The sequence below is a fragment of the Acinonyx jubatus genome, chromosome E3, assembly GCF_027475565.1.
Source record: "Acinonyx jubatus isolate Ajub_Pintada_27869175 chromosome E3, VMU_Ajub_asm_v1.0, whole genome shotgun sequence".
Taxonomy (NCBI): domain Eukaryota; kingdom Metazoa; phylum Chordata; class Mammalia; order Carnivora; family Felidae; genus Acinonyx; species Acinonyx jubatus.
In genome coordinates, this window is record NC_069398.1 from 36,857,716 (window position 1) to 36,883,079 (window position 25,364).

Consider the following 25,364-nt stretch of genomic DNA (forward strand, 5'->3'; position numbering starts at 1 on the left):
GAGGGTTGCCGCACTGTCTGCTGCCCGGCTCCGGGCTCCAGCGCTCTCAGGGCTCAGCTCCCTCTCGGGGCTGGTCTGGGCTCCCATCCCATCCCTGGCCGGGCTGCAGCCCTCCCCAGGCTGGCTCCTGGCTCCCCCTGTCCCAGGGCTCAGCCTCCAGGCTTTGGCTCAGGAGGGCGGCTGTCAGGGGCCAGAGCCCTGCCCTGACGGATGAGTGCTGACGGCGCCTCTCCCCGCGCCCTCGGCCGCTGACACCCCGTCACGCCGCTGCGGGGACCCCGGGAGACCTGGCCGCCTCTGCGCACCCCCCGCAGCAGCCCGCAGGCGACGGGGGCGGGGACGGTGCCAGGAGCCCCTCATTCGGCCGCACACCTGCGCCCGCACCGCCGGCTCCTCCACGCCGCTCCCCGTCCCTGCCGGTGTCACCGGCCACCGCTCGACCCAGGAGTGGCCGGCGCCGCGGAGCGAGGTGAGTGCGGCCAGCGGGAGACGCGGGCGGGGGCACCTGGGGCGGCCCCGGGGACGCCGCTCCCCGCGCTGGCGCGTCCCCTCCCGCGTGAGCCCGGGTCGGAGGTCGCGGCGCCCCCCGAGCCCGGCGCCGTAGCGCACGCGCGCCAGTCCCGCCGCCAACTTCGGAGGGTGCGAGTCGGCGTCGGGGGGCCGCGCGCGGTCGGCGGCGGAGGCTTCGGGGGGCTCGCTGCCGAGTGAGTGACTGCGGACGGCGCGGGGGCCTCAGTTTCCCCTGCGGGTGTCGGTGTGACTGCCCAGAGGGCCTGAGCCGGGGGCGCGGGCGGGACTGGGGCCGGAAGTTTCCGCCGCGTCGCGTCCTCGGGGGACGCAGCCTTCGCGGGGCGCGCAGGTAGGGCGGGCGCGGGCGGCGGCGAGTCCCGCGAAGTTTGGGGGCCGCGCGGGGCCGGTTGGGCGCCAAGGGCGCGGGGGCGCGGGACGCCGGGAGTGTCCGGGCGCGGGGTGGGGGGGGGGGGGTGGAGGAGGCGGCCCCAGTCCCCATGTCCCTCATTTCCGCGCGGCGGACCCCTGGGCGCAGCAGCCCCATCCCTGCAGGAGGGCGCCCTCCCTCCGGGGAGGGCAAGGGGGAGGGAGTTGGGGTGTCGACCTCAGCCAGGGAGGAGGCTGGCCACCGCCTCCCTACCAAGCCCTGTGGGGTGCTCCCCAAGTCTCGGGTGGGGATGGGTGGACTATATTCCCCCCAGTGGCTGGTGGTGGCTCCCGGCGCTGGGTGCCCCCTCTCCCACCCCGGGGTGGGGCCTCCCACTACTCCCCTGCCACCAGTTGTCTCCAGCACAGGGAAAGGTTAGCCGGCTCAGGGGTCCGGGCCAGCACACTGGGGGTGTGGGCCACCGAGAAGCCCAGAGCACGCACCGTCACGGGTTGGGACACGTGTGCAAATGAATGTGCTTTTGGGTGTGTGTGGGTGCATGCTACTGTCCGGGGGTGTCTTCTGCTCGTGCACAAGCATGCGGGGGGGGGGGGGTGCGGCCAGGGCCCCCTCCGGGGTCCCCGTGGGGTCAATAGCTGCCAAGACAGATTCTGGACAAGCCCCCCACCCCCAGGGGATGGATCTGAAGAGGGAGCACGGGCGGAGCCGCACCTCCGGAGTCCAGGGGCCTGGCGGGGAGGTGGGATGGGTGTCGGCACCAGGCGGCACAGCTGTGTGGCTCCCAGGGCTGGGTGATCGATGGCCCCAGCACAGCCGCCTCTGTCTCCCAAGCACATGTGCCCATTTGTCATCTGTGTCTCGGGGAGGGTTCGGAGGACAGGGATGGGCCCACCTCTGCACCCACCACCAAGTCCACGAGGGTCTGCTGCTCCTCGGGGAGCCCAGCTCCCTCCTCCCACCCTCTCACTTCTCTCAGAGCCCCTCCCCTCCAAGATGTGGACGTGCAGACCACCCAGGCTCAGTCCGCCTGCCTCACCCTCCACACCCTGCTGGTTGCCATGCTGACCCCCCTCTGAAGGGCTCCTTCGGGTGGGCTGCCCTCTCCACCCCTCTGGCTGTCCCCACACCAGGGGGTGCCCACCCTCTGGGGGCAGCGGACGTGACTGCCTGCTGTGTGCAGAGCCTAAAGGCTGGTGAGGAGGATGGCCTGTTCCCAGTGGCTGCCCGGCTGCCCCAGCCCTGCCCCGCTCAACCCACCAGCCGTCCCTGAACCCTGGGGGAAAGGGCGAGTGTATGTGTGTCCACACCTGTCAGAGTGTCTGTGACCGTGGGTGTCCTCAGATGTGTGTGCATGTGTGTGTGTGTGTCTGTGTGTGCACAATCGCCTGAGTGTGTCCAAGGGTCTACTTACACCCCGGCTCTGCTGTGAGTGCTTTCATGTGCACAGCCACTGTGCCCACTCTGAGTGGTGTGTGAGCTCCACAGTGTGTGTGTGTGTGTGTGTGTGTGTGTGGCAGTGGGCGAGCTCCCAGGCCCCCTGCATTTTGGCGGCCGACTGACTGTTCCCAGTCGGCCCAGCCGTGCAGAGGCTGTGCCTCCAGGCGCCGGGTAAGGGCTCGTCTGGAGCCTGGTAACGCTTGTGTGCACACCCGAAGCCGGTGTGCACACACTCACCGTGTGCCCCACGCAGGCGCGCACTGGGGCGGTGGATGGCCCAGGTGGCGGCCCAGATGGAGTGTGGAGCGGCTTCCGAGCGAGTGTGTGGGGCGTGGGGAGAGGAGGGTCTTGGCTGAGCTTGGCCGCTGCAGGCTCGGCCGCTGACCTGCCTGAAGCCACCCAGATGGAGCCAGGCTGAGCAGGTGGCTGGGCCGGGGGGCCATGCTGTGACGTCCACGCCCCCCAGCCTGGCCTGGCCCCACGTGAGGCCGACCCCCTCAGAGACCCGCGTTGCGCACCCAGCACCCTGCTGGAGCGGGAACACGCGTACGTGCGCTCAGTGGTAGCGAGACTCTCGGAGCCTTCTGCCGGGGTCTCTCACCCAGGCAGCTTTCGTCTCCGGCTTCCCAGTGCGGAAGAGGCCTCGGGAGGGGAGCGAGGAGGGCTGGTGTCCCAGGAACGGGCCTCCTCATGCCTGGCTTCTGGTCACTCACCAGATGCCCAGCGGGTAGACGGGTAGACGGAGACCCAGGCGGGGGCGGACAGAATCATCCCCGAAACGGGCCTGCTGGAGGCTGATGGGCGTGGCGGGGGGTGGCGTGGAGATGAGAGCTGGGCCCACGGATGAGACACAGGATGCTTAGTTAACCTCAAATTTCCCATAAACAGCAGGGGTTCTTAGCGTACGTTCCAAATATCGGCTAGAACATACTTCCGCTACAAAAGCGTTTGCCGTTTACCCGGATTTAACTGGTGTCTTGCGTTTTTATCTGCCGCATCTGGTGCCCCTAGACGTGTGCGTGAAGCAGAACGGGAGGATGAGGGGGGCGGGCCGGGGAGGCAGGGCTGCGGGGCACAGGTGGGCAGAGGGGGGCGCGGAGCCGTCAGGGGCGGGCGCTGACCACGGCCTCCCTCCCCCGTGCACAGGTGGCCATGGGCCCGGGCCCCGCCCACTAGCAGGCCGCCGTCATGTCCCGAGAGGCAGGCTCCTGCCGCCTGGGCCCCGGGGCGCGGGCGCGGGCCCGCAAGCCCAAGAAGCCGCACTACATCCCGCGGCCCTGGGGCAAGCCCTACAACTACAAGTGCTTCCAGTGCCCCTTCACCTGCCTGGAGAAGTCGCACCTCTACAACCACATGAAGTACAGCCTCTGCAAGGACTCGCTCTCGCTGCTGCTCGACTCCCCGGAATGGGCGTGCCGTCGCCCCCCGGCCGCGCCCCGGCCCCGCGCGCCCACCCCCGACCGCCCCTCGGGCCCCACAGACACGGGCGGCCAGCCCCGAGGAGGAGGAGGAGGAGGAGGAGGAGGAGGAAGAGGAGGAGGAGGAGTGCGGCCCCCCGACACTCCCCCTGCGCCCGACCCGGCCTCCCCAGTCCTCTCCCTGCGCCGCCACGTCGGGGGCCCTAAGCTGGGGGTGGAGGGGTCCCCTGCGGCCCGGGATGCTCCGAAGGGTGTGGGCCTCGGCGGGCTCCTGGCTGAGTCCTGGAAGCCGGGGCCGGGCGGGGCTCCCGGGGGCCTGGCCGTGGTGGACGCGGCTGCAGCGGGCCCTGAGAGCGGGGTCCCCTGCTACCCCCCACCCGCCCCCAGTGAGTTCCCCGAGGCCCAGAGCCTCCACGTGTCCCTGCTGGGTGTCAACTGCCCTCTCGGGCCGGGTCTCTTCTCCTACCTGGGACCCTCCTTGGCCGCTGCGGCCCACATGCCCTTTCTGGCCTCGGCCAGCCCCCTGCTGCCGCCGGCTTCCACCTTCCCTTCCCCACAAGCCCCCGAGCGCCCTGCCCTGGTCCCCCGCCTATACTACCCCCTGCTCCTGGAGCATACCCTGGGGCTGCCAGCAGGCAAGGCTGCCCCTGCCAAGCCCCCAGCAGCCCCAAAGGGTCCCCCTGGGGCTCTGGCCCCGGGGCTGCTGAAAGTGCCGGTGCCTGGGCTGGGCAGGCCCTGGCCCCGAGGAGGAGCCCCTAGGGACTCAGGGCCGGAGGGGGAGCTGGAGCCGGCTGCCCAGAGTGACCCCAAGAGGAGGCTGCCCCTGGGAAGCAGTCTGGAGCCCCTGAGGGCCCCCTGTAGCGTGGTGAAGTTTGGTTCCCAGAGCAGGTAGGTGTCAGGGGCCCCTGGCCATGGGGGTTGGGAGCGGTGGGAGGCGAGCTGGCCAGGATGGCTGGGCCCCCTTCTGAGCTTAGTTGCCAGGAATGTGGGCCTCAGGCCACAGAGGGGAAACCAAGGCCACAGAGCCAGCCTCTCCATCCTTCAGGGGTCTCAAGGCCCTCAGCCAGGCTGAAAGCGGTTGGGGGGGGGACCCAGGGGGAGTGTGGGGCAGGGACTGGGCACACTGAGGGGCACAGTGCAGCCTCTTGACCGGCTTCTACCCCCTAGCTTGCAGACTGGCCCCTCCGCGATGCTCTGGCCTGAGGACAAGGAGCCCAGCAACCCTGAGCCCCCAGGCCCCATGGCCCTCCTGCCCCAGCAGCCCCTGGACCTAGTGCCAGGTGGCCCCGGGCACGTGGGTGAGGACCTCACCCGGGCCCTGGGTGACTATGCCAGGGTGGAGCAGCGCCTGGGGCAGTTGGCGCCTGCCGGGGGCCTGGCCCCTCGGCCTCTGCGGGAGCAGCTGGGCAAGATTCGCCAGGAGCTGCTCACCATCCACCAGGCCCTGGAGCGGGCTGTTCGGCCGCCGGACGCACCCCTCGACCTCTCTGTGAAACGGGTGCCCACCAAGGGGCTCAAGGGGCCTGTGGGGCCCTGGGGGCAGCGGGAGCTGGGCCCCACGCTCGCCCAGGGGGCCCCCGAGCCACCCAGCATGCTGGGCCCTGCACCAGCTGAGCCTTTCTCTGGCCACACCACCAAGTGCGAGGCTGACTCCAGTGTCCCACCCCCGGGCCTCCCCCTTCAGGCCCCGGAGGACCCTGTCATTCCTGGTAGCAGTTGGGGTGCCCGAGGTGGGCCTGTGGGCTCCTGGCCCCCTGAGGCTGTCCCTAGCATTCAGAGCCCCCCTGGTGCTGAGGTCTGACCACAGCTTCTGTGTTAGCTCTGCTCTTAACAGACAGGCACTCCTCTCCAACCCCGTGTCCCCTGCCTGGCCCCCCACCTGCCCCAGCCCCAGAGGCGTGGCCTAGAGCCTGTCCAGCATGCCTGTGGACTGACCTGCCATGGCTGTCGCCTGTCTATGAGGCCATGAGGGACAGTGGAGGGTCATAGCTACGTACTGATCACAATCATGGACGTTAAAATAGAAACTATCTTCACACACCCTGACTGGGCCTCCTTCTTCCCCTGCCTCACCAGCATCACCACTGGGACACTCTCTGACATGGAAATGTCCCCGGCCTCAGCTTCTGAGGTGGCCAGTGTCCTGGGCTATCTTGCTGGGTATTTACCTTCAGGCGCTGACCTGCTTCCTGTAGGCTGGGCCCTCCCTGGGAGAGCCAGAGTCTGGAAACCGAATGGGGGGGGGGGGGGGCTTTCCATCCAAGGCGGGTAAAGCAGGCAGAGGTGGGGAGGCCCGTGTGCATGGTCTTGGGGCCAGTCAGGCCTGTGTTTCAGCACGTTGGTGGTGGACAGGGACCCCTGGGCCTGCCTCCAGCCCTCATGTCTGGCAGGGCAGCCCTAATGTCAGATCCATGCTGGAGGTGGCCCCCTCTGTGGTATACGGTGCACCCACATTCTGTGGCCCAGGGCTGCTTGCCCAGCGTGGCCTTTGCTGGCCCCCCGCCAGCCCCTGCAGCCACGATAGGCATCGGTGGCCTTCACAGTTCACTGCTTCCCTCCCTGCACGGCCACACTTGGCCTTTCCCACAGGCGGGGGCAGGGGGAAGACAGGGAGGGGTGCCCGGGGGGACCCTTGGGCCCCGCTAATCACTTCTCTCCTGGGAGCTGGCCATACCTCCGTGCCCACCCAGGAGTGGCCCCAGGGAGGACGGGTCCTGCCTGTGCCTGGTTCCCCAAGCTGGGCCAGCCGGGCTGGGGCCAGTCGGAGCAGGACCTATGGCTGCCCCATTAATTGTGCCGGGCAGCAGATAGCATCGGCCGCCCACCCCACCTCGGGGCATTAAGAGGCCAAGTCCAGAGCTGGGGTGTGAGTCAGCCAGGTGGGAAGTGCGGCAAGCCACAGACAGGGGCTGACCCCCCACCTTCCAGGGGCTCCCTGGATGGGCTGCAGGGTCTGTGGGCTGAGTTGGGAGTCGTCCAGAGACCTGCCCCTCCTTGGCCCCCTGTTGGCTCCCCCGTGTGCCTACTGCACCCAGATTTCTCATCACCCCCCAGGCAGACCTGAACTTAGGAGCATCAGCCCAGTTTCACAGGCGTAGAAGCAGGATCAGAGAGACAGGACCCAACCCTGCCGGTTTGGGGGGGGCAGGATGAACACCCTGGAGGTTCCCCACCCCAGACTCTGGTGAGGGACGCATTCAGCATGGGACGAGTGCAGCCCTTTCCCCGAAGTCCTAACCCTGCGGTCGTACCCGGGGGACAGCGCTCTAGGCTGCCTCACACGCATGTCCGCTCAGTGCCCTCTGAGCAGCAAACCCACGAATTACATTACAGCGGGTTTGGGAGGGCTGTGCGGGCCTCCCTGAAGGGGGGGGGGGGGTGGCTGGGCTGACCGCGAGTGGCATCCAGACCAGGTGGGGGCAGTGGGAAGAATGTCCCAGAAGCCGGTACAAAGTCCCCGAGGCAGGAATGCGGCCGCACTGGGGCGCCTCTAGGGGTTTAGCAGCTGAGTGGCGGCTCCACAGAGCTTTCTTGGGCCACTGCTCAAACATGTTCTTGGCCAGAGTCCCACCTGCCCCTCCCACCTGCCCATGCCAGCTCATCAAGGCGGCCCCTCCCTCACACTCCAGTTTCTAACAACAGAGGCTGTTGCTGCAGGGCCCAGGGCGACTAGCCCCAGGTAGGAGACCCCCACCCAGCCTCTCTGGGTGGGAGCAGGCAGAGAGGCCCAGGAAAGGCCCCCTGCCTAATCCTTCAGGGGTTGGAAGTTTCCAGGGGCTTTGTGGGGACAATGGGCAGACCCTTGGGCTGCCTCCAGGAAGAGTCCTTTTCCCTGCCTGAGGGAAGGCAGGGTTCCCTGGGCAGATGAGTTTGAGAAACACCCCACCCCCCCACCCCACCCCCCACCCCCACCTAGGACCTCCCAAGGCCCGTGAGCTCATTCGGGCCTTCACAGGCCTGTGTCTCCCAGAATTGTCTCAGGGGCCATGTCTGGTGAAACGGGACCCAGACACATGGCTGGCTGCTGGGCTTGCGGACTGTGCCAGCACTCGGGATCTGGTGGAACTGGGTTTGAATCCAGCTCCCCACCCCCATGCCTCAGTTTCCTCGTGTGTAAAACAGGAGAACGCCAGCACGGAAGGGAGCAGGGGAATAGGGGTAGCCACTGCTTGGCCCACAGTGGGTATTTCTCTTGCAGCCCCACGTGCGGCCCAGCTGCAGGAACTCAGCTCAGAGGGGCCGAAGTGTGATCTCTGCCCACCACCTCTCTGTCCTCTGGCCTCCTGGGCCTCCCCGCCCAGCTGCTCCCAAGCTGGACCCACCTGGAGACCCCACTCGCTCCCGGCAGCCCCGGCTGCTGGGACAGATCCCAGTGCCGGCAGGGGCTGTGGGAGGACCCCGGGGTCTGCACTGCTCCCCGGATGGCCTGCTCTTCCTGACGGCCGGGGCTGCACCCTGCGTCCACGTGATGGACCTCGAGGGACGCTCCATCTGCCACCTGCCCTGCCATCTGCCGGGGACTGGGGCCTTCGTGCCGGAGGACGTTGCTGTGACGGCCGCTGGGCTTGTGGTGGTCAGCGACCTCGTCCGTGGGGCTGTCCACGCACTTCAGCACGCCGCCCGAGCCCCCCTGGGCCGCTGGGTCACGGTGGGCACCCACCTGGCCCCCCGGGGACTGGCTGTGGATGCCGCTGGCCGCCTTCTGGTGACAGACTATGTGCTTGGGGCTGTCCACAGCTTCACACTGAGCCCTGCCTTGCAGCCACTGGCCCCAGCCTCCATGCTGGGTCTGGAGGGCCCGTGCTGGGTGGGCCCAGGGCCTGACGGGGGCCTCGCCGTGAGCGAAGAGTTTGGGGATGTGTGGCTGTTCGGCAGTGCCTGCCAGCCCCTGGGCTCCCTGGGGGTTCGGAAAGGGCATGCTTTTGGGAACCCAGCAGGCGTGTGCACCGATGTGGAGGGCAGTGTCATTGTGGCAGATGAGCAAGGGCGCCGCGTGACCCTCTTTCCTCGGGCCAGGGAGCCCGTCTGCCTGGTGTCTGAGGGGCTGGGGCGGCCCCTGGGTGTGGCCTGTGCCCCTCAGGGCCAGCTCGTGGTGGCAGACGCAGGGGACAGCTACATCAAGGTGTACCAGTACCACTCGGAGCCAGCCTGACCCATGGACTCAGATGGGAGCAGCACCTCGCTGCATGTGGGCCCAGCCCCCAGGGCCCTGGACCACTACGGGAGGGACATTCAGGGTTGGTGGGGTCCTCCAGGGCTGCCGGCCGTGACTTTCTGACCTGATATATTGGCTGACAGTTGCTAAGCACCTGTTGTGCCAGGCTCTGGGCTGGCCCCGTCCTCCTCTTGGAGAGGATTCAGACTTGCCACAAACCAACCACCCCTTGGCCTTCCCTACCAGGTGCACAGCCTCCAAGTTTGGGTCCTCTCCACACCCTAGTTTTGTGGGCCCCCCAACTCACTGCCCCCATGGCCACTCAGGCCCTGGTCCTGCAGGCTCAGAGCCCTGGAGGCCTGAGCTTTGAGGCCAGCAGCTGAAGCCTGGAGATGATTGGTGTGTCGGGCTGGGCGCCCCAGGGTCCTAATCAGACAGAAGCAGGCAGGGAGGGTTCTGCTGGGCTGGGCTGGGCTGGGCTGGCAGGGGTGTGGCCTCTCACTGTACCCCGTCCTCAGAGGCACCCCAGACGCCAAGCCTCTCGCAGCTTCTCTGGGCCTAACTGAGGTAAGGGAAAGCAGAGGAAGGACCACCCCTGAGGCGCCTAGGGGTGGCACGTGGCTGGGCTGGGAGCCTCCATACCCCTGGTCTCCTGCTCCCATGTAAGACTATGTCTTGGGCTGAACCTTCACTTTCTCCTCTGCAAGCTCTCCAAACTCATGGGTGGGGTGTGCTGGGAAGGTTCCAGACTGTGGTCAAGCCAGGAGAGCCTTCCTATGAGGAGAGACTCCTGTTACTTGAGCACAATGAGCAAATGAGGCCCCAAAGGGATGGGAGATGAGGGCTTCCTCTGAATCTGGGGCCCGGCCAGGCTCCCAGTTCCAGTGAGGGGACTCATTGGGAGGGGACAGTGCCTGGTCCAGTCTGTCACCAGGACAATGCCTCTGACAAGGTCCCTTTTGTATGTACCAGCCCCTGTGAGTGGCAGGGTTATGTGGTCAATGTAAGGAAGCGTGTGCAGTTAAGTGCTCAGTAAATGTAATTTGTTGCTGCTGGTGTTGGTGGTATTGTTCCCTGGGGCAGGAGGGGCCAGGGACACCTCTGACAATCAAACCAGATGGCAGCAGCCTTCCTAGCCCACTTAGCCCTGGAGGAACATGGGGGCGCCCCTTTGCAGAGACCCCTTTGGAGGGGCCAGCCCGGGGCTGGGGAGGCAGCTCTTTTCGCAACCCCATGCAGGGCTTGGGGGTTGCTTTTCACCCTCGGAGGGTGGTGGCCCAGTAAGGTTGGGGACCCTTAAAAGCCAGGTCCGCTGGGTCCCTCAGATGAGAAAACGGGGGATGGGGGAGGTTTGGCAGCTGTGAGAAGTTGGGGGATGGGAAGGCAGTGGTGTTGGGGACACTGCGGGTAGACTGGATGGGGTACAAGAGCTGGGGAGGGGACATGAATGCCTTGGCGGGAGCGAGGATGCCGCATGAGGGGGACAAGGACGCCGCACAAGCCTGCCTCCGACTCCCGGGACTGGAACCTTGCGTGCGCGGAACGCTCGGGCGGGGCCGGCGGGCAGCTCGGGCGCCTTTGGGGGCCGGACCGTCGCGCGGCAACGCTAGGAGCCGGCGGAAATGGGGCTCATGTCCCGCGGCACGGCCGCGGCGGGGCTGGGGGCCGGGGGCCGCGAGCGCTGTCGTCCGCTCGTCCCGGCCCGACGCGGTCCCCGACCCCATGCCGACCCCGCCGCCTGAGAGCGCGGCCCCGGGGAACAGCCGGTGAGCGTTCGGCGGGGGGAGGAGGGGGGGCCGTGCGGTGTGACCTTGGGGCGCCGCCCCTCCCCCCGGGGCTGTGGGCCCCAACTCCCCGGGCGCGGCGGGACCGGGCGCGGGCGAGGCGGCGGAAGGGGCCCCGGTGGCTACCCCCAGCCCCCGCCCGGCCGGCGCGGGCCTGCCGCCGCTGGAGCCTCTGTTTCCTCTTCCGTAGAGTGGGGCCCGGGAGGGGCGGCGGCGGGGCCGCGTGGGCGCCCTTTGCGGGGAGCCTTGGCTCAGCGCGCTCACCGCGGGCCGGCCCTGGCCCTGGACCCTCCGGAAGGGCATTCAGGGTCAGCGAGCGGGCCTCGGCACCTCCAGGCGTCCCTGACTGCGGGAAGGCGGCGCCTGGTGGCTCATTCGGTAGGGCAGGCGACTTGTTGTTGGGGGGGGGGGTGGGGAGGGGGGCAGTTCAAGCCCCACGTTGGGCTTAAGAGCTTACTTAAAAAAAAAATAAACCCAAAACCAGAATCGTAGATTGAGTTCTTCTGTAATGAGGGGTAGGAAGCAGTGTGTACCCCATGCAAGAAAAACAAACGAACTGTTGTTGGTTTTTTAAGCACAAACTACACGGAGTAAAAGTGAATGTTCCCGGATTATGGGGGAGCAGCGGTGGGGAGGCTTGTCAGAGGACGGCTCCAGCCAGCAAGCTGTCCCTGGCCAGTCCCGTCTGTGCTTTTCCCCAGTGGCCGCTGGTGCCCAGGAGAGAAGGCAGTAGGCTTCCACCCTGTCAGGGAGACCTTGTGGGAGCAGGGCTGTCCCAGCCCCCCGAGACCTGTCACCGGCCAGATCAGGAAGGGAACTCGCTGGCATTGTGAACACGAGGCCGCCCCGGGCACGCGCCCTGGCTTTGTATTCCCGTCTCGAAAGAGCAGCGCTTTGCCCAAGTTACTGCCCTCCTTCCTCTGCACCTCTGCTATCGATTGCCTGCTCTTTCTTCTTTGTCTGGATGTCTGATCTGAGTAGACTTCTCTGTGTTCATCCCTCCCAGAGGCTGAGGTGGGGGTGCGGGTGGGGATTCGCCCCGTGATGTGTGAAGACTTCTCCCTCTCTGCCCCATGGATAAGAACACCAGCTTCTGCCTTCTGCTCTTCGTCCTTCCACACGAGGAGCCTTTTCTTCCTTCTTAGGCAAACTTTGTAGATGAAGCGTAACGCACACAAAGAAAACGCACTCACCGTTTGTGCACAACTCAGTGAAGTTTCCCGAAGTGAAAACACCTTTGTTTCAACAGATGCAGCTTTTCCTCCAGAGTATCTGTTCGCTGTTGGGCCGATTGTTGTTCTTTTCCGGCAGTAGCCGTGCCTAGTTTTCCTTAGGTCCTGTGAAAGGGGTCCCCAAGCAGGGCATGATGGTGTCGTTCGGCCAAGCTGGTGTATCTCAGTGGGCTGGCACTGAGAGGCCTAGGGTGGGATGTCTGGTCCCCCTGCTGGTCACCAAACCAGAGCTGCCGGGTTCCTCCCAGGTCTCACAGTGGCCCCTGTCAGGAGGGTCAGGAAGATAAGTTGGCCTCGATGCCTTTGATAGTGGACGCCGGGATTTGGCCCCGGCTGCTCCAGGCCGTCCCCTGCCTGCACTTGCTGCTGGCTGCCCTCTCCAGTCGCTTGGTGAGGAGGGGGCGTTTGGGAGTCCTGCTGCTCTGCCCGAAAGGACCCTCTTCAGCTGGAACCCACAGCTGTGGGAAGCCCCCTTTACAACCGGCTGGAAGAGGCCTCTACCTTCCAGCCCCAGTCTGGGCCCCTGCAAGGGAGGAAAGCAGCCATACCAGTGATCTCTTGAGCCCTGGGCCTTTGTGTCTGCCGAAGGCCTTTCCCAGAGCCCCCCGACAGATAGGAAGAGGATGAAATGTCCTGCCATCCCAACACGTATGTCCCCAAGGACCTGGGGAACAGTGGGCTTAGTCCCAGACCTGTGTGCCTCCCTCAGGTGTAGGCTCCAGCTTGGGGGGTCTTAGCCCAGGGCGGCTGTTATGCCGCTCGTGCTGCCAAGGTTGGGGAAGTCCGTGTCTGAGAAGGAGCGTGCTCCAAGGTGAAGCCCTCAGTGCTCTGCTGGGTGAGGGCCTGCCGCCCGCCCGGTCTTATCTGGGAGGGGCTTTGCTGAGAGACCCACATCCCTGGTCAAGTTACCTCTGGGCAGGGCAAGGCTTGGGGTCTCCCAGAATTCAGGGGTTGCAGCCACTTGGGGCTGTGTGAAGGTTGTGAGAGGCCATGAAGACTGGTGCCCCCCAGCTAGACAGAAAACAACGGGGAGCCTGCCATTCTCCAGGGTCCCCATGTCTAGACAGCTGCTTAGCTCAACTGACCAGAGGGAACAGTCCCCCCACCAGGAACCCAGCCCCGATGCGACGGACAGGCACAGCCATAGGCGGTGGGGGGAGAGTCAGAGGAGTGGCCAGAGCCCCACAAGAGCAGCAAGGCTCCTCTGGCATATTCTGGGGCTCCCGTCCCGTGCCCACGGCCGCCAGCATGTTGTTTCCCTCAGCCTAGAAGTAATCTGTTTAAATTTTCATCTTTAGTCTCGCTGGCTTAGTGAGTAAATCAAGGTTCGTCAGATTTTCATCTGTATCTTTCATTGTTAATGAGATCTTGCGTTTTTCCACGTGCTACACGTAAAATACTCTCATCACTTTCCTTAAAAACAAGAAGTAAACCTTCACGTTCAGCCCTGCACACCCTTGTGAGTGGTACCGGGGTCACGTAGCCTCGCCCCCTTTCGGCCTGCTTGTCTCTGAAAGGGGGGAAAGCGTTGCCCGGCCTGGGGTGGGGGTGGGGGCGGTACCCACGCGAGATGGGCAGCTGGGGTCGACGCGGCCCCGCGGCCGCGTGTGCGTGTCCGTCAGGGCCGTCGTGGGGCGGCAGTGGTGGCGGCCCTGAGCGGGGTCTCTCCCCTCTCTTCCAGCGTGCCCGGCATGGTGCTCAAGGCCTTCTTCCCCACGTGCTGCGCCTCGGCCGACAGCGGCCTGCTGGTGGGACGGTGGGTCCCGGAGCAGACCAGCGCTGTGGTCCTGGCTGTGGTGCACTTTCCCTTCATCCCCATCCAGGTGAAGGAGCTCCTGGCTCGGGTGCAGCAGGCCAGCCAGGTGGGGGTGGCCGTGCTGGGCACCTGGTGCCACCGCCGGCAGGATGCCGAGGAGAGCCTGGGCCACTTCCTGGAGGGCCTGGGCGCCATCTTCTCCCATGAGCCCTGGCTCCAGCTGTGCCGGGAGAGGGGCAGCAAGTTCTGGAGCTGCAAGGCCACCCGCCGGCAGGCACCTACCTGCCCCGGTGCCCCCGGCGAGGACCAGGTCATGCTTGTCTTCTATGACCAGCGCAAGGTGCTGCTGTCCCAGCTGCACCCGCCCGTGGCCCTGCCTGACCACCAGGCTGGCGATGCCGTGGCCGGTGCTGGGGGCTTGGCTGCTGTCTTTGACACGGTGGCGCGCAGTGAGGAGCTCTTCCGAAGTGACCGGTTCGACGAGGGCCCCGTGCGGTTGAGCCACTGGCAGTCGGAGGGCGTGGAGGCCAGCATCCTCGCGGAGCTGGCGAAGCGGGCCTCGGGGCCCATCTGCCTGCTGCTGGGCGGCCTGCTGTCACTTGTCTCAGCCGCCAGCGCCTGCCGGTAAGTGCCCCTGGGGCCGGGGCGGGAGGAAGTCCGGCCCCTGAGCCGTAGCCCAGCCCTCTCTGGGTATGGCTGAGGCTGCCTGAGTGCTGGTTGCTGTCCGTGCCCCTTGCTCCCTGGGTAGAGCATGCCTCCTCGGCAGCGTCTGGCTGCATGGGACCCCGCTGGGTAGGGGGCCAGAGTGGACTTCAGGTGGCTCGGTCCCCTACACGGGCAATCAGGCCATGAGCAGGCCCAGGTGGTTGCCACCCGAGGGCTGGCGTTTGCCCTGCCTGGTGCCTAGGACTTGTTTGTCCTGGAGGCCTTCGGGTCCCACCCACTTGCCTGGCCCTGGCAGGGCTGGGGCCCGCTCGCTGGTGGCCGTGTGTCTGGGATGGTGGTCCCTAGCCTTGGCTGTTCTCCACAGTGGCCTGGGCTACTCCTGGCTGCAGGCCTGGCCGAGGGATTTATAAAAGTCCTTGAGGGCCCTGGGGAATGCTGGCACCCCTCCCCCTGTGAGAAGCTGGCTCCCCCATGGCGCCCCCCACCTAGGTCCTGGGGTTCTGGCTGTTGGGTCTGGGGACTGGCTTCACCTCCTCACCGAGGGCTGTGGAGTGCTCTCGCCTGTGCTGGCAGAGAGCCCTTGGCGGCTGTGTATGGACAGCACCTTGGGTTGAGGGCTGCAGGGGATCTGGACACGAAGGGCGGGTTTCGGATCTTCACTACTCCCTGGAACGAATGACAGGAAAGTGTGTGTCAGCCAAAGTACGGTTTTGGGGAGAGACAGTCCTTAGCTTTTATCAGCTTTCAGAGGACTCAAGAAAGGTTAACAGTGGCTCGTGTGCCCCGAATCCTGATTAGCCCATCGGGTTAGAGCACAGGGACGGTCATGCGAGGCAGAGCTGTTACTGTGCAGAAGGGCAGCCCCCTCTTCCCCTTGGGCAGCCCCAGGGGTGCTGGCGGGGCCCTGGCCGCCCACGGCTGGTGTGAGCCTCGGGGAAACAGCTGTGCAGGAGGGGGCCTCTTGTGCAGACAGTGCGAGGCCGCCTTCCAGCTGACTGGAGTTCAGGAGGGGTGTGCTGAGCACGTCTGGCTCCTGGAGTTGGCTCGGAATGGCTCGAAGACCTCCTCCTTCCTCCTGAGGGCCCGGCACTCGGCTCGTTGGCGGCTCCGCGCCCTTCAGGCTCCTGCTGGCGGCAGCAGGGACTCAGGTTCGAAGTGGAGACTCTTGAGTGTAGCCGAGTTCCGACAGGGCACTTAGCTCACAAACGTCTCCCCTCAACGTCCCACTGTCTGCAGAAGCAGCTCAGTGCTTCCTTTGCCTTGTGAGAAATCAGTCTCGTGGGGCAGCCCTGGCAGCCTGGAGACCCTCGATGAGGGTCACCCGTCCAGCAGGGCGAGGCGCTGGGTGGCTGGACAGCACATTCTCTCCACTCCTGGGGCAAGGTCTTGGCGCTTGGCCTTGGGTGTGCCTCAGGTCACTGCTTTGTGACGAGGTCAGGTTCCCAGTTAACGTCCGTGAGTGCGTCATGACCCTCGCCGGGCTGCCCGCCTGTGCCCCCCGCCATGTGCCTGTGCTGCCGAGTTCGGGAGTGTGGCCATCGGTGTTCGGGGGCTTCCAGGGCCTTGCGTCGAGCCTGGTGACGGCACCAGCCAAGGGGGCCCTCGGCCCTTGGCCGACAGGGAACCCCAGCTGAAGATCCACCTCTCGGTTCCTTCGTAGGGTGTTCCAGCTGTGGCCCCTGTCCTTTATCTGGAGCAAGCTCTCCACATGTGAGCAGCTCAGGCACCGGCTGGAGCAGCTCACGTTTGTCTTCAGCACCCAGAAGGCCGAGAACCCCACCCAGCTGATGAGGTGCTGGGTCTCCACCACAGCTGCTGGTCATGCCACCAACCCGTGCCCCCCCACCCACTTCTCTACACCCAGCCCATCCACAGTGACCCTTTCGGGGCTGGCCCCCTCACCGCCCACCCCATTGGACCCCTCCTTCCAGAAAGGCCCCCTCACCACCCGCCCCGTCGGACCCCTCCTTCCAGAAAGGCCCCCTCACCACCTGCCCCGTCGGACCCCTCCTTCCAGAAAGGCCCCCTCACCACCCGCCCCGTCGGACCCCTCCTTCCAGAAAGACCCCCTCACTACTCACTCCCTCCTGTCGGGCTCCTCCTTCGGGCTGGTCCCCTCACCACCCACCCTGTGGGGCTCCTCCTTCCAGAAAGGCCAACGTGCTTGTCTCTGTGTTTCTTGACGTGGCCCTTGGTCTTGCGCTGCTATCTTGGCTTCACGGGAAGGACCGGATCGGCCACCTGGCAGAGGCGCTCGTCCCCGTGGCTGATGTGAGTCGGTTGGGGGAGCCTGGCGTGTCCCAGGGGTGACTTGGTTGGGGGAGCCCAGTGTGTCCCAGAGTTGGAGGTGGGGCCCTTCCTGGGGGCGGCAGAGGCCCATCCGCCGGCCAGAGCACCATTGCCCTTTCCCTCTGTGGGGCCCGTAAGCAGCCCTTGTCCTTGACCCCAGACGGGTCCCATCCCTGGCTCCTGGCTTGGGCGCCCTGCACAGAAAGCATCGCGGAAACCTTGCGTGTGTCCAGGGCTGTCTGTGTGCGGTCAGGCTCGGGCCTCACACCCTGTGGCAGTCAGGCCACTCGCACTGCTGATTCTGCAGTTCCCATGCTGAGTGCTGGGGGCCCAGCTTGTCCGTGGGGCTCCCTCCTCTCCTTCCGCGGCCCTCCTCTCAGCTTCTACCCTGCTGCTCGTTTATGCCAGCACCGAGCCTTCGGCTTCTTTGCCTCCCCTCCTCAGAGCCACAGGCCCTGTCACTCCTGTCAGGGAGCTTGTCTCCCTGCTTAGAGCAGTCCCTCTGGCCCCTTGGGCCTCCCCCACGCCTCTGCCAGTGGCCTGCTGGCCCCGGTGTGGTCCCTGTGCGTGCCACCCCTGCCACTGCCATCGGCATCAGTCGCAGCTGTGCTCTGGGCCTGCTTGTGGGCAGGAGCCCTCACAGGCCGGGAGCCCCCATGGCTTCTCTGGGAGACCTGGTCTGAGAGGAAGAGAGCAAGGAGGGCCTGGCGGCTGGGAAGGTGGCTTGGTCGCTTCACCTTGCTTGTCCATGCTCTGCCTCTTGGCCGCTTCATCTTAGATCTCCCTTTTGCAGAATTGCGCAGAAATATAAATATTTAATTTAAAAATGAAAGCTCTTTCCTGCCGCCTAGCTCTTATCCTTTAAATATTAGATAAGCTCTATTTATAAAGAATGCTTTGTTTCTTTCCTCACTGCCCCTGACATGGCTGAGGCTTTCATAGGCCCGCACAGTGGGCAGGAGGGGGGTGACGGGTCGGTGACTGTGGGGCAGTCACCGCTGTGGTCTCAGCATTGCTGATAAGGCTGAGGGTCCTTAGGCCTGTGCTCTGGGACGGGCACAGCGCTTGGACATTGGCTTCCTCCGTGGGCAGCCAGGATGCGGGTCAGCTTCCCTGCTTGCCTGTGAGAGTCCCCGTGCCGTCTCTGGCCCTCGCTCACTGTAGTCGATGACTCACGTCTCATCCATCCTTTTCTCCCAGGAACTCTCTGGCCTTCTCACTGGCACCTGGGCCCCTGATGGGCTCGATACCCTTCAGGATTACCTGAGGGCACCCGCCCAGGGCAGGCCTGGGCCTCTGCAGCACCAGGTGGTGGGGTGGGGTCCTCAGCAGAGGGGCACTGTAGACCCATGGGCTCCCCCTACAAGGTTCACGGTGAGCTGGGGTCTGTCCCTCATCTGGGCATGTGGGGCGAGTGCTCCGGTGGGCCCAGTGGTGGGAGGGTTGGAATGCGGGAAAGGGTGATGGCCATTCGGGCCCCCATGTCCAGAGGGCCAGGGGAAGACTGTCAGGCTTGTAGGCTGTGCCTCTCAGCAGGTCCCAGAGCATCTGCGAAGAGGGGTTCCCTGGTCAGACAAGCATGGGAAAGCTTGTGTGCCCGTCATGTTAGGAGACACCTGGAGGGAGGCACCCAGACTACCTTGTCCCTGCCCAGATGGGCTGGCCGTGGTGGGGTGCAGCTGACAGACTGCGTGCCCCTCCTGCATCCCTCCAGCACGTGGCCGAGGAGCTCCAGCATCTCCTGCAGTGGCTGATGGGAGCACCTGCTGGGCTGAAGATGAACCGGGCGCTGGACCAGGTCCTCGGCCGCTTCTTCCTATACCATCTGCATCTGTGGATCAGTGAGTGGCAGCTCCCCCTGGCCCCAGTGACCCCCACCCCCAACTCGGCTTCTGAAGCCTGTGCACCCAGGGGACAGCCCTGGCTGAGTGGGGCCCCACCCATCCCCTTGGTCCCTGCTTTCCTCCCTCTTGGTGCCGTGTGTGTGTGTGTGTGTGTGTGTGTGTGTGTGTGTGTGTGTGTAGCCCTGCTCTACCAGGCCGGCTGCTCGGCCAGGAGACGGCCAGGAAGGAGAGCAGTCTGGCAGCCTCAGGCGCGCCTTGTCTGTGAGGAACTGGGGGGGTCAGGACCCATAGCTGACCGTCCCCCATCCCACCAGGCTACATCCACCTCATGTCCCCCTTCATCGAGCGCATCCTGTGGCACGTGGGCCTCTCGGCCTGCCTGGGCCTGACGGTCTCCCTGTCCATCCTGTCAGACATCATCGCTCTCCTCACCTTCCACATCTACTGCTTCTACGTCTACGGCGCCAGGTGGGCGTGTGCTCCCCGCTCGTGAGCACCCTGGACGCTTGCCGGGCCCGGGGGGGCTCCCGGGGTGGCCCAGAGCCCTGGCCCTGATGCTGCCCGTGTCCCTCCCGCAGGCTGTACTGCCTGAAGATCTGTGGCCTGTCCTCGCTCTGGCGTCTGTTCCGGGGGAAGAAGTGGAATGTTCTGCGCCAGCGGGTGGACTCCTGCTCCTATGACCTGGACCAGGTACTGGGCAGGACTGCAGGGGAGGGGCACCCCTCCAGGGGGCCGGCGGGACCCACAGCCGACTGCCCCCCGAGCTCCAGTCCATCCGGTCCTCTAAACGGCTTGGCCAGTGTAGCCGCTTGGCACCCTGATGGGGTGACCACACTCCTGTCCGTGGCTCACCTCACCTGCCAAGGGTCGGCACGGACGCTGGGGAACGTGAGGAGCCTGCAAGGGGCAGGGTGCATACGGAGCCTCAGATAGCACGGGACCTTGCCCCAGGCGGGAGGTGGACGCTGCTCTGGGGAGGGTGCCGGACCCCCGGGAGCCGCCGGATGGCAGGGCATGGAGGTGACCTAGGCTCAGGGCCTGCCTCTGGCTTTTCCCATAGCTTAGACCTGGCACATGGACCCTGCGTGCTGCCCTCAAAGGCCTACTTTTGCTGCCCCAAATTCACCACCCGCCCGCTTCTGGTGTATGTGCTCATGTCCTGCTGGCTGGTTCTGTCCGCCCAAGTCTGGAGGGCACGCGGACACGTCCCTCCCAGTACTGGAGAAAGCTGTCCTGAGCAGCTTTTCTTGACTTGTCTCAGGAAGCCAGAGTGTCCCGGCGGCAGGCGTCCCTTTTCCGCTCGGTTACCGGATGGGTCTGGTGGGACGGGGCTGTTCCCGGCATGGGGCTCTTGCTGATGCTGACGGTGGTGTCCTTTCTCCCTGCAGCTGTTCATCGGGACCTTGCTCTTCACCATCCTGCTCTTCCTCCTGCCCACCACGGCCCTGTACTACCTGGTGTTCACCCTGGTGAGCCAAGGGGCTCGCGGCCTGGGAGGGCCTTGGCCACGGCACCTGGCCAAGCCGGCCGATGGGCCTCGCCCACAGTGCTTGGGGGTGATGAGTGTGTGTTCTGCCTGCCGTCTGTCCCCGCAGTCCATGGAGGGTGTGGCTCTCCTATGCTCTCCGGACACTGTGTGCTGGGCCCTACCCTCGGGGGACAAGCGGCGGGGCGCAGGACTCAGGGGCGTGGCACCCAGGTGGCCCACTCCGAGGGGAGGGGCTGGTGGCGTGTTTCCCTGGGCTCAGCCACTCCCGCTCGCGGCCCCCTGCCTCCTCATACCTGGGCCTTAGGATCTGGGTGGGAACCGCGCCCTCCCCGGGAGTTCCGAGCTCCTGGTCGCCCTTGGTCGTGGCCCGGGACCCTCCCAGCTGCTCTGCTCCTGGGCGTGTGGCGTGGCTCTGAGCGCTGTCTGTGCTGTAGCTCCGGCTCCTGGTGGTGGCCGTGCAGGGCCTGATCCATGTGCTCGTGGACCTCATCAACTCCCTGCCGCTGTACTCCCTCGGCCTCCGGCTCTGCCGGCCTTACAGGCTTGCAGGTGGGTCCGTGTGCTGCCGGAAGCAGTAGTGTGGGGCATGGGGGCGGCTGGTGGGGGAGGGCGGAGACCCCTGGTGTCCACCAGGCCGGCTGCCTGCAGTGAGCTGGAGGGAGACCCACCTCGCCCTCGGGTTTAGAGGCTGCAGAGGCGACCTTTCCTCTTGCTCACCCTTTCCTGCGACGAGCGTGAGATTTGCCCTGAGGTCTGTGTGTAGTAGCGTAGGTGGCACCTGAACGTGGCTCAGAAAAATGTCCCCGTGTGCTTGTGTGTGACCGTGTGTGCCTGCTCATGCCCTTCAGCCTTGGAGAGGACAGGCCAGGGCGGAGACTGCTGGGCTGGCCAGATCTGTGAGATAGGAGCCTCGCCCCACCCCACAGACCACTGCCCACCGGGACAGTACCCACCATCCCAGCTGCTCCTGGCTGTGCCCCCTGCAGCTGGCTGCCCCTGTTTTCATGATGACACCAACCACTAGGTTGGCCAGATGCCCCTGAGGGGAGGCTATCCCCGTGGCAGGCCCAGGGAGGCAGACCAAACCGGTCACAGCATCGTGAGTTGGCCAGTCCCGTTCAGGGGCTTTGCGCACGTCAGGGAACACGGGGAGGGCAAACCTGGCCCTGTGTCCGGTTTGCAGCTCAGCCCCCACACCAAGCTCAAGCAGCCTCTTCCAGCCCGTTGAGGGCCAAGGACTTGAACCTGCATGTTCCGTGGGCTTTGGGCCTAACATCGGCCTACTGGGTACCCTTGAGTTCCCTTTCCAGACCACTTCCCCTGCAGGCCCCCAGGTGGCCCATGCCAGGGGCTCCAGCCTCTGCCCATACTTTCTTGCCAGGACCAGGCTGGTGAAGAGCCTGAGACCCAGGGTCTCCCTCCCCCGGCCCACAGCTTGTGGCCGGAGCTGAGTTGTTTTAACTTCACATAAAAACCCACAGATGCTGCTGCTTTCTCTCCTTTTCACTGAGTTTGCCTTGGGGCCTCTTCATCAATTGATAATTAGCTCCTGCTTCTCTTTTTAAGAACTTTCTGCCTTGGGAATTCCCAGGCTTGGGAGCCCACACTGTAGGCCAGGGGCATGGTGGGTTCCCAAGTCGGCCACGCACACAGAATTTAGAAGACCTTTAGGTGCTGGGAGGGTGACCACAACCCAGCAAGCACCCTGTCCATCCTGTGGGACAGCCCAGCCCAGCCCGCATCCCGTTTGGAAAGCAGCACAGCCTGTGCCCCCGATGCCCAGCTGACTCTTCCCTGGCTCCCAGACACGCAGCTTCTGCCTCTCGGTGAAGTTCTGTGGAGGCTTTGATTCCGGCCAGGCAGCCAGCCCAGAGACAGACGGGAAGGTTGGGGCCGGGCTGGGGGCGGGTGAGCCTGTGGCGCCACCGGGGCCGTCCTCAGCCTTCTGAGTGCCACCGGAGGTGCAGGGCCCTCTGCCCGCACCCACCCGCCTGTGCTGACATGAGGAGAGGGAGGCCTGGGAGGCTGTCTGCAGGCTGTGGGCCTTGGGTGGGGCTGGGGGGCTCCGCCCTCCCTCACAGCCACCTTGCCCTTCCTGCAGCCGGCGTGAAGTTCCGAGTCCTGGAGCATGAAGCTGATAGGCCCCTCCGCCTCTTGATGCAGGTGAGGCCTCTGCGCACCCCTCATGCCGCTGCCAGTGGACTGACCCGGCACCCACCTGCCGTGGTGTTGCCCAGATTGGGGGGCAGCTGGGATCTCATCCCTCTGTGCTTCCCTGGGCGTAGGGCTGCAGGGTGCAGCAGAGCTGATGGGTGGGGCCCAAGGGGAGGCTCCCTCACCTCCGAGACATCTGGGCACTGTGACCCCCTCTGCCTGGAACCTCCTTCGGCAGGACCCTGGATGGGATCCCTTGTGCTATGTCAGATGCTTTCAGCCACGCAGGGCTCCTGCCTGCTGGGCCTTGCACCCTTGTTTCCTGCCCTGGGTCCCACGGGCTCTCATTCCAGGTGGACAAGGACAGACTTGGTGAAGGCCCCAGGACACACAGGCCTTTTCTCTTGGGCTCTTTTCTCGGAAACAGCCCCTTTGGCCTGTGGGAGGGAGGAGGTGGGTGGCTATTGGCTGCTGGGGGGCGGGGTGGTTGGCCTGAGGGCCACATCTCAGGGACAGTCAGATACTGAGGCAGCCAGCCTGTGTGGTGTTCTCGGGGTGGGGGGTGTGTTCCCAGACCACTTGCGAGGCTCCTGCGAGGTTAAGTCCTGCAGTAGAGGGGTCTGTACCCCTCCAGGCTGGCCCACCTCCCCTCCCCGAAGCCTATCTCGAGGAGGGCATGCCCGTCTCGGCCGGAGTGTTCCCTTTTGAGCCGCTCACGCTACCCCTGGGTGCTGCAGAGAGGGCACGACTGGGCAGCGCCGGCTCCGACACGGGCACGATTGACAGCCCGGTGCGCTGGGGGCTGTGTGCTGGCTGACCACGGCCCTTGTGCTTTCAGATAAACCCCCTGCCCTTCAGTCACGTGATACGCACCTACCGCCTCCCCAGCTGTGGCTGCCACCCCACCCACTCCTGGGGCTCCCTGTGCCGCAAGCTTTTCTTTGGGGAGCTCATCTACCCCTGGAGGCAGAAAGGGGACAAGCGGGACTGACGGACCCTGGCCACCGGCCCGCCCGGCACCGCCACACGGCCACAGTCAGCCCTCCACCCTGCCGGGGACGCTGACCGTCAGGACGGCACGCATCCGTGCCGTTTGCCTTCTGTGCCCCCGGTTGTCTGAGGCCTCTACATCTGCCCCTGGCTCCGAGGCTGCGGGGTGCTGAGCAGGAGGTCGCAGGGGCAGCCAGCCGGGCCAGCAGGCCCGTGCTTCATCACTAGCAGTGTTTGCCTCGGGACCCGCCTCCTGACCTGCTGGGATGGCATCGGCAACCCGGTGCCCCCCAGCCCCCGGGGGCCTGCCCAGGAGCCCTGCTCTGCCCCTCCCATCACACCCAGACTCCGGGAGGGGTTTGTAGGCCTCTACCCCTGACCACCACGGCCACTGCCAACGGGGCGAGCTGGCAGCTCTCCCTGTCGGGAGGTGGAGGGACCGCTCCACCGGGATGCGCTCAACGGTCCTTGAGGCGGACCCCCAGCATCCCGTCCTTGGGGGTTGCTCCAGGGTCCCCAGAACCAGCAGCCCCGGTGGCCCCGAGCCCTCTGGGAAGCCGGCAGCACTGCCCTCGGAGCCTGGACCACACAAGGGTTTGCTTGAAGCCACCCGGAGAGGTTGTCCCGCAGGGGGAGCTGCCGTGGGCCTTTGGGTCTCCCTGTGTGAAGCCGGGCCACGTGGGAGCCCGGAGCCGCCTTGCCAGAGACCAGACAGCCATTCACCCTGCCGCCCTGTCCCTGCCCCACACCCCTGCGGGAACGGGCCCCTTGGCCAGATACCATCTCCCTCACTGACGTCGCACAGAAGCAGGCAGCTCCTAGAGAGACACGTTTGTGGTCTCCAGTGTGTGTGTGGCGGGGGGGTGGGGGGCAGCATTCAGGTCGCGTCTGCCTGCCGGCTGGCGTGGCATCTGACTGTGGGCGCGAGCCCCACAATCCCCAGGGGGAGGAAGACTGTACGTGCGGATGGCATCGTCTGTGTTTTGTCCTCCTGGAGTTGTTTGTGCTCGTGCCGTAGCCCGAGCAGGAGAAGGGGCAGCGGCCTCTGTTCATTGCGGGCACTTGGGCCTGTCCACCTCTGCCACCTGCACTCCTTGGCTGCGGGCCACGGCGGGGAGCCCCTGGGGGAGTTCCCAGCAGCTCGGCATGTGACGGGACAGGTCCTGGCTCTGCCTTTTTCTGCTGAGACAATAAAACTTCCCACCCGTTTGGAGCGTACCCTCTACCTTCCCATCGCCACACGGGCAGTGGGTCTGAGGAGGCCCCCCACCTCCATCGTGACGGTGGTGGGGCTGAGGTGAGGTTCCCCTTCTCCTGGGGTGGTAGGACAGCTGGCCCCCGTTGTTTTTGCTACGGTGTCTGTGACACCCGTTTCTTGTTCGATGCCAGCCTGGGGAGCAGTGGGCACACCATCCCCTGAAGCAGGCCTCCCTGCGGGTCTGGCAGGCGGGTATGGAAGTTCTGGCCCCTTGAAGATGTCCTGGCATGGATGGGCGGACCCAGGGTCGCTCACTCTCTGGTTTTCGCCTTGCCCTGGTATGAATGAGAGGGCTGAGGGTAGGGGTGCAGGCCTCCCTGGGGCAGGGGTGAGCCGCCCTGGCTCTGATGAATAGATCACCTCAAACCTGTGGACTCCTCGCAGGGCAGGGATCCTGCCTGCCTCACTCTGCTCATCCTGCAGCCTTGAGGGACCCTTGGCTGGCCGCCTGTGCACCTGCCGTCCTGGCTTTGCAGGGAAGGGCTAAAGTCCGGAGAGGTCCGTCAGCACCTCCCAGTGCTGTGCCTCCACTAACGGGTCAGCAGAGGCTGGATGGGGAGCCCTACGAGGCCCCTGTGGGTTCTTGTGATGCCTTTCTGGTCTGAGGCAGGTCGGTGAGCGGTCAGGGGTGGGGAGTGGTGCGGGAACCCAGTGGAGGGCCCAGAGCCTCCGAGGAGTTTGCTCAGGTCTGTCCCCAGGCCCCCAGAGCCTGCTGAGAAAAGCCTCCACCACCCGTCTTTCCTCCCAGCAGATGCCAAAACTCGAGATCACGTGGGGCCCACCGCCTCTCCTCTCGGGGCTCTGCCCAGCCCATGGGACGGTGGTGGCCACTTGACAGGCCATGCCTGGCAGCTGTCCCCCTCTGCCCGGCTGCCTCCCCACCTCCTGAGGGCAGCACCGGTCGCTCCAGCCGCTGCAGCCACCAGGAGATGCTACCTGCACCTCCCAGGCTGCTCCCATCCTCCCAAGAACAGCCTTCTTCTGTGGACGGCCT

At 65.5% G+C, this 25,364-nt stretch overlaps 3 protein-coding genes across 7 annotated transcripts; all 3 read left to right on the forward strand.

Annotated features, from left to right (window-relative positions):
- The first annotated feature begins 302 nt into the window (after positions 1–302).
- PRR35 (proline rich 35) lies at positions 303–5,990 on the forward strand. The gene is made up of 3 exons (XM_027043749.2): positions 303–469; positions 3,482–4,641; positions 4,921–5,990. Exons 2-3 carry the CDS (start codon positions 3,524–3,526, stop codon positions 5,552–5,554), a joined length of 1,752 nt encoding a protein of 583 aa, XP_026899550.2. The 5' UTR covers positions 303–469; positions 3,482–3,523; the 3' UTR covers positions 5,555–5,990.
- Positions 5,991–7,328: 1,338 nt separating this feature from the next.
- NHLRC4 (NHL repeat containing 4) lies at positions 7,329–8,921 on the forward strand. Its single transcript, XM_027043748.2, has 2 exons — positions 7,329–7,432; positions 7,952–8,921. Exon 2 carries the CDS (start codon positions 8,222–8,224, stop codon positions 8,903–8,905), a length of 684 nt encoding a protein of 227 aa, XP_026899549.2. The 5' UTR covers positions 7,329–7,432; positions 7,952–8,221; the 3' UTR covers positions 8,906–8,921.
- Positions 8,922–9,380: 459 nt separating this feature from the next.
- On the forward strand, positions 9,381–24,321 carry PIGQ (phosphatidylinositol glycan anchor biosynthesis class Q). 5 transcript variants are annotated; one of them, XM_053213415.1, is made up of 11 exons: positions 9,381–9,475; positions 13,606–14,304; positions 16,007–16,138; positions 16,497–16,617; positions 18,350–18,476; positions 18,794–18,947; positions 19,058–19,169; positions 19,868–19,948; positions 20,403–20,517; positions 22,070–22,131; positions 23,011–24,321. In XM_053213415.1, exons 2-11 carry the CDS (start codon positions 13,616–13,618, stop codon positions 23,185–23,187), a joined length of 1,770 nt encoding a protein of 589 aa, XP_053069390.1. In that variant the 5' UTR covers positions 9,381–9,475; positions 13,606–13,615; the 3' UTR covers positions 23,188–24,321. The 5 variants fall into 5 exon arrangements, with proteins under 5 accessions (XP_053069390.1, XP_026899547.2, XP_026899545.1 ...); XM_027043746.2 differs by lacking the exon at positions 9,381–9,475 and adding an exon at positions 10,370–10,674 and having other exon boundaries at positions 18,893–18,947; XM_027043744.2 differs by lacking the exon at positions 9,381–9,475 and adding an exon at positions 10,379–10,674.
- The last annotated feature ends 1,043 nt before the right edge of the window (positions 24,322–25,364 follow it).